The sequence below is a fragment of the Chelonoidis abingdonii genome, chromosome 8, assembly GCF_003597395.2.
Source record: "Chelonoidis abingdonii isolate Lonesome George chromosome 8, CheloAbing_2.0, whole genome shotgun sequence".
Taxonomy (NCBI): Eukaryota; Metazoa; Chordata; order Testudines; family Testudinidae; genus Chelonoidis; species Chelonoidis abingdonii.
This window is the reverse complement of record NC_133776.1, coordinates 86,130,874-86,142,986: the sequence shown is the minus strand read 5'-3', so window position 1 is coordinate 86,142,986 and position 12,113 is coordinate 86,130,874. Positions and strand designations below refer to the sequence as shown.

The following is a 12,113-nucleotide window of genomic DNA, read 5'->3' as shown; positions in this document are numbered from 1 at the left end:
GCAGTTAGGGTGGGGGGTCTTGGGAGGGGGTGGTGGGTTGCAGGTTCTGAGGGGGGCAGTCGGGGGCAGAACGTGGGTTGGGGCCAGATGGGTGGGTGGCATGGGGGAGACAGGCATATGGGGCTTGTACTTACCGCGCGGTTCTGTACCGGGTCTTCGGGGTCACTTCAGCTGCGGGTCCTTCACTCACTCTGGGTGAAGGACCTGCTGCTGAAAACCCAGACTGAGTGAAGACCCCGTCTGCCGCCAAACCGCCGAGGACCTTGGGGGAACCGGTTCTTAGGATTTTGGGAGCTCATTGCTGTTTAGGGTAGATAAGTACCAATTATCATGTTACATGTTTGGTGAGTCAGAAATGATACCTGTTTTATTTTCTACTTCCAAACTTGAAATTACATTTTATAGATATTTTGCTAACCACTTTCTTCCAGAATATATTCTTGTTACTAATCTATTTTAGAGGAAGCGCAACAGTTGCACTCTGCTTAGACTGTGGGGGTACGTTATTTTAACCGAATTGGCTTTTTTTAATCGACTTTTTATCTCAAGCCCTTCTCTTTTGTCTCGACGCCATACATTTTAATTCCATCTCTCATATGCCCTCCGCTGCTCTACTCTGTCACTTCCATACACACGTCTTAAAAAATGAATCTAAGACATCTCCGGGTAGTGGGAGATGTGACAGTAGTTGGACTTTTAAGCAGCGTTCTGCTGCTTTCAGGTTCTCTGTGTTAAACAGTTTTATTGCCTCCCAGAACCTGGCCTTCCTGTTTATTTTAACATGTACAACAGCTCTTCTCTCCTACCTCCCCCACATACCCAGTAACTAGTATGTAAAACCATTATTTCTGTTTGTACATATTCAGACATGCTTTTGTTCTCTTTGATGTTTTACTGAATTTTATAAGAATTTAATCCTATGACTTAATAAAAAGTTTTGTATTAGCCTGTCTTGTCCTCTTCAGTTCTGCCTTGCATATCAGATAGGCAAGATGCACCTCAAGTGCTTCTCTTGAGATGCCTGTGCCACAGATATAGACACTGAAATGCTGCTTCAAAAATCTTTCAATTAACCTGTGAGTAAAATGTGAAAATATTCCTGCAGCATATCTTGATCTTTACCTAGACAGACACATACGCTTTCCAACCACGTTCATTTTTAATTCTTTGAGTGTTACAAAGCATTGCTGAGCTGCTGTCAAAAATGTTGTTGTGCTGGGATCTAACACAACCCCACCTAGGCAAAGCTTTCCAAATATAACTGACTAGCAGTAAAATTTTATTCTCCATATAGTCTAAACTGTTTGTTTGTTAACTTATTCAGTTTGCAAACTTTTAAAAACAAATCAGCCATGCTGAATAGTTTGTCTAAGCTACATTGAGTGAAAATAACTTCCACTTTTAATGTTTTTCTTACCAGCATTTCCTGTGTCTTGCTATTGCTTTCTGTTTATCTCTTTCCCAAGGGCACATGTGGCAGATATTTTTTTTCAACATCATAAAAAAAAAATTTGGTTTAGACTTTAGCTTTATTCTTCATTCTGTTCTTAACTTTTCCCATTGGTAACTTTCTTTTGGTTTCTTTATTTCCCCTTTTTATCCTGGGAAGACCTTAAGTGCTTCATTCTGGGGCCCAACATATAGGGCCCACGAGGTGCTGGAGGAGAATTCTCATCACATAGGGTTGTGATGTATGTGAGTTCATGCTACTCATCTTCACATTACTCAGAAAACAGGGAGAAGAAGAGAACTAATTGGGGAAGTGGGGGTGGAGGGTGGTGGGGGGCAAGGGCAGGAGAAGGCATGTTTGTAGTACTCTGCACTGCACTAAAGGGAATGTGGGCAGCAGGGGAGGCCAGGTAACACTTCTGTAGGTTCAAAGAGCCCTGGGGCTATGCTCTACCATACACCTGAAAGATGGTTTTGGCCCTGCAGCAGCCCAATATCTGGATGGTGCAAAGGTTACATAACACCACTTTTGTCCCTGCTGCTCCTGGGACACCTCTCCTGTGCTCTGTTCCTGAGATAGAGAACACAGAATCTAGCCCCAGGTTTTATATCCATTACTAATTACTTTAAACTCCGAAGTTTCTTTCTTAATTGAATTTTGTCTTTTACAGAACTATATCCATGGAAGCAGCCAAGCCCAATTTGTGGCTGAAACACACATTGTTCTACTCTTTAGTATCCTTTATCATAAAATTTACACATCTGATGGCAATTTAATTTTCTGCCAAACCTATACCTTCTCCCTTCACTACAGGAGTAGTGCCTTTATAATATGCCAACAGCCAACATTTCCTTATGCCCACAGTCTGTCAGTTCAACAGGATTAGGTTACTGTCAGGGCCGGCTCCAGCTTTTTTGCCACCCCAAGCAGCGAAGCGCCCCCCCCCCCTCCCCAAAGCCGTGATCAGCGGCACTTCAGCAGCAGCTCTGCTGCGCCGCTTCATTCCTTGGCGGGCAATTCAGCAGCGGGTCCTTCCCTTCAAGAGGGAGTGAGCGACATGCTGCCAAATTGCCACCAAATACCCGGATGTGCTGCTCCTTTCCATTGGCCGCCCCAAACACCTTCCTTTGCTGGTGCCTGGAGCCAGCCCTGACTAGAAGAGCCGTTCTCTTCTCTTTCTCCTGAGACTCAGTATGCCCTTAAATGAAGCTGTGGACCACTGCATTCTTTGAGACACCCTGTATTGGTGTCTGGCAATAGGTAGGTGGAAGCAGAACTCTGTTGGTGGATTCTTTCCTCTGTACTAAGACTTCCTCTCCAATGGAATCCCATAGATGCTTAGTTCATGGGCCACTGCAAACTTCTGAGTTATCCTATTATTATCTTAACCTTAGCTGTTATGCTATTGTTTCATACCTTTTGTTTTCCTGTCTTGACAGAGTAAAGTTCCAGCTTTGTCACCACTGCCTTCACCTATGTTTTAAAGTTTTTCTTCCAATTCAATATCTTCCAATTCAACTTCTCTCTCCTATTTTTCCTCAGGTCAGATGTGCAATTTTTTTCCTTCCACTGTTGGTAACCTTAGTTGTCCTTGTTTCTGAACTCTCCTCCTCAAGGATCTTTTGTGTTTCTGTAAATCCACCAATTCCTACCTCCACATCACTTCTGTATGCCACTACCTTATCTCCTTACTGAAATCTTTGTCCAGGTGATTTGTCTCCTCACCTTTTCTATAGCAACAACCTTCTCTACAGCCTCAAAGTCCCCGCTCTTCAGATACCCCTGCCTGCATTTTCAAAGCACAAAGAGCAGAAAATGTACCATAATAACATCAAGCTAGTGCACTGGCTCCACATCTACTGAATCATTTCAAGATCTAGTACAAAATTCCCTTCCCTTTCCCTTTCCTGTAGTAAGGTCACTGGTGCATGAGCCCCTCTATTTTAGTTGGTGCCATCTGGAGCAGACTTTCTAGGGTGTCTCCAACTCAAGCTCTCTTCTCATCTGAAAAAAGGTAGACTGCATTTTCAACCCACCCACCACCAGTTCCTTTCCATTTTGTTGTTTAATTCTGCTAAGCATTTTGGAGGTACACATTATATAAATGATGCAAAACTTAAAATCGCATTAACTTTCTCATTGTTTCACATTCTTAGTTTAAAAACAAAAACTACAGTTGACCTTGTAATTCTCAGCTGGTATCCAGTTTCATCAGGCTCCAAAATGGGTCTTGTGTGAATTATCCCTCCTCCTCCCGAGTGTCTTGTTATTTCAGTAAATGACAGGCTTAATCTTTTGTCTCTTTACAATATTACAGTGTAGCCACAATATAATTTAACATTAATTTCTTCATTTACCTGAACTGACAAGTTTGATACAAAGCATCAGGAATCTTTGTTTTCTTTCACTGCACTTTTGATTTATTCTGATTGTTTTAAGTTGGTGATAGAGTTTTGTGACTCCGTGTTTTGAAAGGGTTTCCAAATTTCAGTGCATTTATTGAACAGCATGAGAGAGAGGTGGTTGTTTTTTTTTTTGTTTTTTTTTTTTAGGCAAAAGTGTTGCCATAAAGACCAGTTTGGGACAGAGGGAATTTCTTTCTTTCCTTTTTTAGCTATTATTACTCTCTTCTGTTGGTTCTGAATCTAGTCAAATTCCACTTATCAAGAGTTGTCAAGCAGATTGCAATGACAAAATGTTAAAACAAATTGGGGGGCTTTAAAGTGCTTTCATTTTGTGTGTCTGTGTGTCTCCAGTCCCCCTACCAAATTTTCTAATCATTAAAACTCTTCAAAAAAGGCACAATTTGGTAGAATTATTTAATAATTGTAATTTTTTTCATGTAGCTTCACTAACTGAAGAGTCATTTCAACAGGAATCGAAGGATTTATATTGCTCCCATTGAAGTCAATGATAACACCCCCCCCTCTTTTTTTTCTCAGTGGGAGCAGGATTAGGTCTGAAATGTATGTATTACAATGCAATTAAACTATGTAGGGCTTCCATTCTGTTTTGTTGCATATAGAGTTTCACTATGTCACATTTCCTTATGGTCAAATACAGCATAACCAGCTTATAAATTCTGACCTTAATTTTAGCAAGTCTTTATTGGTGAATAATAGTTCAAACTGAAAAACAGAGAAGTCCAGATTTTGCTGTTTGTGCCTGGTATCTGTCAAATTAAACAAAAACTGAGAAATACATGAACTATCATCTTGTTAGGCCAACAGAAGTTTAAAATAACATGGACAAGCTTTTCAGAATCACTTCTCATCAGGAATGGGAAGGTGAACAAGGTAGACCAATATGTATTAGAGGCAAGGTCTTAATTCATACCTCCCTCTTTCTGAGGAAAAGTGTGATTTAATTTTTTTTTTCTTCCCCCAAGCTTGCTTAATCTAATTAGGATTTGTAGCTAGTGCATTTAAACAGACCTCTGACATTTTCCTGGTTTTTGCTCTTCTGTGTTTCCTGGAATAATATTACCATTACTGCATGTTAGTTGTAATTTTTCTACCATTTCTATCTTGGCTGGGGAGTCTTTAATCTTTCAAATAAGTTTTGTATGTGCCACATATGTGATTATGATTGAATGGATTTATTACATTTAAAAATAAAATACATGGTGTCTCTGTCAGTTTAGCCTTAAACAGCTTTTGCAGATGGTGGTGTTACTTTAGGAATGGTACTCCTGCATGAAGCTGCTACCTCTGATATGGATGTGGGGAAAAGAAAAAGTAAGTACTACTTTTAATCCAAACAGTGCATTTTGTTGCTTAATTGAATCTCCATCAAGGGAAGATGCATTCAGGAAATGTTTCCAGTGTGATGGTTTACTGCAGTGTTGGCACTTTTATTAGCTTGTTTTTGGTTTTTTCCCCCCAAGGTTTTTAGGTTCTCTGCATTTAATTCCTCCTTCAGTGTTGAAATCTAGCAAAACAATAAAATTAAAAGTTATTTCACATTCCATCTTTTATTCAGACAATTGTTGGAGCGGACTTGGAACACAGAGGAGAGAAGCAAGATAGTATTGAACAATTGTCTCGTTTCTCTGTGAGAGACTACTAAAAAATACAAGCTCAACTATTAAACTCATAATGGAAGGATGAGCACTAGGGTAGTTCCAGGTTATCAAATATATATTTGATCTGATAAGATGGCCTTTCAGTAAAAATCCATATAAGTCACCATCCAAGAAAAGCCCTTTCCTCAGGGTTTATTTGTTTATTTATTGTGCACAAAATTATCCTGAAACAGAGAGCAAATCAGCTGGAAAACACTGGGCAATATTTCCTCAGAGGCTTTCCTTGCTTTAACCAGCCAGGAGGGGAGAAGATACAGCTTTCTCCTTTGACTCACCTTCCCTTTCCGTTTATACTTCATCCTGAATAGCAGTGTAACAGGCAGCGACCTGCTAATACTTTACACACTCTGGTGCCTTTACTTTGTCACATTCCACAGACCTATTTTAGTACCTGATAATGCATGTACACCTCAAGTAACATTATATACATTTGGTTCGTGTAACTCAGCTGGCTAATGTTCTTTCAGTCTATTGTCAGTTCACAGATTATTGACCCAATAGATTATGGTAGTTATGGCTTATCACAGAGGTTCTCAAACACTTATTTGTGGGCTGCTTCTTAAAGGGACACTGTCACCTTTAGTTTTTTTTAAAATGCTTGTATATGGCCTGTGTTGTCTGTTTTATAGAAGTGTTTTGCACATTTCCTTCTCTACAGTTCATGGCGGTTGGTTCAGCAGAAAAGTATGACCCAACCACAATCTTCTATATTATAATGTGCAAGAACTCTTATTTGGCTGTGCACTAGCTCCTCTCATTTATCTGCAACAGTTAATTCTGCTCAAACTCCCCCTGCACAGTCGGCCCTTTGGATGGGAGCAGGGAGTTATTGACACCAGCCTTTGTCTCCTTTGCTCTGCTACTTCCCAACCTAGGGATGGAATTACCTTCCCCTATTCTGCTGCTCCACAATGTGTGAGAGAGACAGAGAGAGTTGCTTTCTTCTGCCCAACTGTACTGTTGTGCGTAGTACATCCTGAAAGAGGTGAACTTTGTTTCTACAGAAGCATTTGGAGGAGCTTAGTGAGGTGCAAAAGAGAAAAAACGGCACTCTGGGTTATATGGACTTTTAAGTGCTATGTAGTATTTGTTAATTAAAAGAGATGGAGGGGCTTACTTTTCTATACTGGATTGTATTATCAATACAGGGTGTGTCACACTGTCTGGAGTGGCTCACTACCATGAGTGCCAACCTCAGGGCAGACTGTCAAGAAGCAGGGCAAAGACCCCAAACTGGTTATATGTTCTATAATGAGATTTCACCAACCCAGTAACAAGTGTGAACTCCTAAAGCACTGTAAGTCTTACCATGGAGTCACAGTCACATTGGGCATTGCAGTCTGTCTTGCCACCAGGCGAGCTGGACTTAGTGATAGGTGGTTGCTATACACCAAAGATCAAAAAATACTCCGGTTGCTCCTAGAGCCAAGTCAATTTGTACCTTATGTCTCACACCAAAGACAATGCTTGTAGCCAATCCTATAGTAAACTATTTAAGGATGTATCAACTAAGAAGAGAAATGAGAGAATATTACAAGGTGAAAGCAGGCAAACACACACAAACAAAGGAGTTACAGTGTATGGTTTCAAAAGGTGACAGAGTTGTAATTTGTCAGCTCTGAATGTCTTTTAGGACTAACCCAGGTTGACCCTGCAGATCTCTGCTTCTATTTCATATCTCTGGCCCTGTGAGAGTCCAAACAGCAAAAGAGATGAAAAATTTTCTTCTCAGCTATTTGTGTTTCCTTCTTCCCAAATTCAAGCTGATGGGACGAGCCCTTTCGCATGTAGCCTCTTCAAGGATGGAAGGGGCAATTAATAAAGGCTATGTCTACACTGAACTTTTGTCGCTAAAACTTTTGTCACTTGGGTATGAAAAAACACCCAACACCATCTTCTCCCCCTCTCCCCCCACTGAACCACCAATTTTAGCAACAAATTTGTCATCAGGAGCCACACTCCTGTTGACAGAGCTACTGCCCCTCATTGGGGGTGGTTTTATTTTGTCGCTGGGAGATAAAGAGCGGCCACAGCGCACCTCACGCCAGCACGGCTGCAGTGGCACAGTTGCACCGTTGTAAGGTGCGCTGTGTAGACATAGCCAAAGTCTTTTGTATTGTGATATCCCACAATGGCCCATTTAGTTTTGATGGGCCCTCTTGATGGACAGGAGACAATTCCTCCTGACTGGGCTCAGTTTCAGGGGATACATTTTTTTTACAGTTGCAAAGCAAAAACTTAAATATTACCTAATAGCATGTGATAAAGATATAAGTGAGATTAATACATGCAGCAATTTACAAGCATTTCATAAAGTCTAAACACCTGGTTGTAAGTTCAATACCCATCTTAACCATACTAACACACAGGAGAAAACAGACTGGTTTCCAGCAGTGAATTTGTCAGTGCTCGGCTGAGGCCTAAAGCCTTGGCAAGAGATAGCACCTGGTCTGCCAGCATCGCAGGGTGGGATTTTTCAAAGGGACTCAGCAATCACCTAATCCTGCTCCTGTTGACATCCACAGTTAAATTCCCATAGAGTACAGCAGGTAGAGATTTAGCTGCTATTGAGCATTTTTAAAACTCTATCCATAGTGGTGTTTTCAGGGTGGACTTATCTGTCTGATTGTTTTATTCTGCACTCTGTTGCTTATCTACAGTAATGTGTGTAGCTGGTGTTGGCCTGGTGGTATTATTCTTCAGCTGGTTGCTCTCTGTCTTCAGATCTAAATACCATGGCTACCCGTACAGGTATGGCTTTTTTGCTGCTTAAATTGTTCTGCTTTAATACATAGGTGTTGATCTAGCTATATTACATTGATTAGAGCAGAGTATTGTAGTAAATAAAGGTACAGTGGCTTAAAACATTGAGATTTTATAACCATATGGGGTGCTACTTGCACGGTTTACAATGTAACTAAAAATGAATAAACTGTTACCTTACATTCATTTTGATTGGGGTTTCCCTTCCCAATAGTTTTTTGACAAAAGTGGGTGATTATAAAAAACACTGCTTTGCCAGAAATCCACTTCAGAAGAAAAATGGAAAACAAATTGTCCTGAAAATGCTTTTCAGGAGGCATAAAAGCTAGTTGACTGCAGTAATGACCCGAAACTTTTGTGGTCAACAGTTACAGTCACTATTTCCTCTATCCTATTCAAAACAAAAGAAAAAGTGCTATGGTACTTTTTATATTCTGACAGGTATGGAGTAAGTAAGAACCCAAAGATTACTTAGTATTAAACATTTTTCATGCCACATGTCATTACTCGCCATAAATTCGGTAATAGGAGTGAAGCATTTGATGACCTTAAAGCTTTTTTCCTAGACTTTTTTCCAAATCACCTCTTTCTTAATTGTTACCTCATTAGAGATGAGATTTTTTTCAAAGCTGCTTAAGGGATTTAGAACCCAAAGTCTACCCGGAGTTCTAAATTTCTTGGGCTGAGATCTTCAAAGCTGTCTGTGTCTCTCCATTTGTTATATGGAGCATCTAGTACACTTTTTGAGGGGCTGAAGTCCTAATCAGTAGGACTCTATATAACACCAGGTTTTGATTTGTAACTATTTTATCCTTTTGGGGGGGGGAAATTTTAAAGATACAAATGGGAGTTAGGAAGCCAGCTCCCATTGTTCTCCTCTTCTGTTGCTAGTTTATGATTTGCCCTTGCTTCTGTAGGCTGACATTTTCATCTCGCTGCCAGGGCAGGGCAATCGTTCTTTCAAAAAAAATTCTGTTAAAACCCATAGAGTGTTTTGGAACTAATGAGGGCGTGCTTCCAGAGCAATGGACAGAGTTGGATCACTGCTCTTTCTAGTGACTGATGTGGAAGGAGACTGTCAGAACCCCCACATTTTCAGCTTTTAATTCTCCTACCATCAATGAGCTTTGTATGTTAATCAACTTTGTAGCCCAGGAGGGATGGATGTGGTTCCCTCCAGAGCCAATCAATGTAACATATGAATTACTACAGGACTTGCTGTAAAGGGACTTCTCCCCAACTATTTTCACCTCAGCTGTACCATACCCACTTCATGTCATGTTACGGTCTCTCATATGCCCCTAATCATTCTGAATGAAAATGTCTAGAGAACTAAATGGAATATTTCTTTCTTTGATTTAGTTCTTTTTTAAAAAAAAATATCCTGTGTTTTGTTGCAGTTTCCTGATGAGTTAAAGGATTCCACAGGCTGGGAGCATTTGAAAGGTGTCAACTCTGAAATTGCATGTAATGGAACTGAAGAGCTAAATGTGTATGGTTCATGCTACCTCTCTTTAAAGCGAATGAGATAGTTAAACACTGAACCAAAGAAAATGTGTAGTGCCTTAATATGACAAGCAGTATGCTCTGAAAGTCACATGGAGTATTAAGATTCAGTCTTTTTTCATAAGCTTTACATCATGTTAAACCATTTTACTTTAAACCTAGTGGAATTCAAAACTTAGAATATGGACTACTAGTGTTTATTTGAAATAACTAGAAAGAGTACTTACATTCAGTTTGATAATTTGTTTGCCTTATTTTTCCTGCTCCTTCAAAGGTCTGTGGGGGGTGTATTTTTTTTTTTTCATAGCATTCTCTTTCCTGTCTACCCATTGCTGCTCTCGCTGGCATTTTTCCTTTACCTTTTTTCATAACTCTGATGCCTGGGTCATACCCTTTCATGAATGAGGGGGCCAAATTCAGCATGTACCTAGAAACATCTTCCTCTTTTCTGTAACACTCTCCAGCCTCTAGTGGCAAATGTACAAATCTTACAATTCCTCATCTTGAATCTCTTGTATTTAAGTGCAGTGCAGTGCAACTGATTACCCACACAGAGTAAGGGGAAGTTATCAACACATAGCACAGGTGAATGCATGTGGATTCTTGAATTAAGTTATCTAGAGTAGTTTAATATTGATTTTTTTCCCCCTCAATGCTCAACACTCCCCATCATCAAAAAGACACTGATTTTTTTTTTAATAAAATGACCACAGTTTGTTGCAGTCTCTGCTGTCCTGAGCTGTCTAATACGTCTGGGAAATCCCTACTTCCCCTCTGAACACATTGCCCTGTTACTAATTGGCCAGTGAGGACTCTCTTTGCCTGCCTAACACAGAAACTCCCCTGTATGCAATAAATGCTGGCACCGTGAGTCCAGTCTACATAGCCCAAGGTCAGGAATGTTCTTAGCCTTTTCTCCTTCTAAATAGTTGATTATGAAAAACTAATCTGAAAAATAGCCCAAAAGAGCCAGTTTCAGCTGATAAAGCAGAGGGATCCTAAGTGTGGTTTAAAAATATTCTCAGAATCCTGCCAAACCAGCAGACATACCAGCACTTTCAGTCCTTATCACTTGGAATTGTGACTTGCCACCTCCTTTATCTTGTTCTAGCTTCTTTCAGCCTCACTTACTAGGGAGATTGGGTGGGGGGATACAGGTATGATCCTAGGATAAACATTACTATCCCAGTGGAGATTCTCTTAGTCTTATAGTAGCCCTTTCTGCTTTATTTTCTGCTCTTATGTCCACTAACAAGCATAGTGTGCCCCTGAGACACTTCCTTCTCCATTCCATCCCTAAGAAGGAGGAGACTTGACTTCTTGTGCCTCAGCCCAAATAGTCTTAAGAATGGGACATGACTAGGAATTCCAGCACCTGTACTAGTGGGAACTCTTGCAGCTTGACTAGATAGTTCTGCCTGCTGCAGGGCAGGACAAATGCTTGGAAGTAGTTTGTCATGGAGGATGTTATAAATAGGTAATTTCTCACCTCCTGTCCTCTTTCCCCTCCCAAAGGGGAAAGGGATATGGAAGTTTTCTTTAGACTGAAGAGTAGATGAGAAATAACTACTTCATTCAAACTAGAATGTTACTGTTATGCAAGTTTGCTACATTAACTTACATCTCAAGTGCCTTAACTACACTAATCTAGTCTTTTAGTAATGGATGAATTTAAATATTAAGATATGTTTTTGTACAGCTCAGAATGATGAGCCTTAGTGGCACAGATAATCACATGATTGGATTTTGGACAACTTTCAATAAAATGTTTTACAGTCTGATCCTTATTCTTGTGTCTGAAATTTAAACATACATTATAAAATATTCTATTAATAAAATAGAAAATTGTGATTCCTTTTGAAAATGAAGTTAATTTTTCTCGCTCTAGTACATTGACCTAATAGACTTTTTGTCAGCAGTATGACTAGATAAACTGTCTGGGGTCTACTTGACTAGGACAGAAAATATAGTCCCAAAATACGACAGTGTTCAAATTTCCTAGCCAGAAGACTAGTTTTCTCCTATCTTGGTCTTATGGATTTTCTTGTACATTCCCTCTGATGCATTTGGCCACTGTCCTGAGAGAAGATATTGGGCTAGAAGGACTACTGGTCTTATCCAGTATGGCATTTTGTATAGGAAGAAGCAAGTTAGCACTGAGTGCTGGAACTTTGAAGATGTTTGCAATGCAATTATTAATTTTTTCAGCTGTTGTTTTTTCATCAATACTTCAAGAATGCTGCCATTAGAGATCTTCAAGCTTGCTGAACTTCAGCTGTTGGGAACCTAGAGTCATGATATCTAAATTAT

General features: G+C 40.0%; 1 protein-coding gene across 1 annotated transcript in view; it reads left to right on the top strand.

Annotated features, from left to right (window-relative positions):
• Nucleotides 1–11,590, top strand: part of MAGT1 (magnesium transporter 1) — a 20,617-nt gene extending 9,027 nt beyond the window's left edge. Inside the window, exons 7-10 of the mRNA XM_032766966.2 lie at nt 2,121–2,184; nt 5,113–5,187; nt 8,195–8,285; nt 9,698–11,590. Coding sequence (XP_032622857.2) covers nt 2,121–2,184; nt 5,113–5,187; nt 8,195–8,285; nt 9,698–9,713 — 246 coding nt within the window. The 3' untranslated portion in view covers nt 9,714–11,590. The remainder of the gene's footprint in view (nt 1–2,120; nt 2,185–5,112; nt 5,188–8,194; nt 8,286–9,697) is intronic.
• The last annotated feature ends 523 nt before the right edge of the window (nt 11,591–12,113 follow it).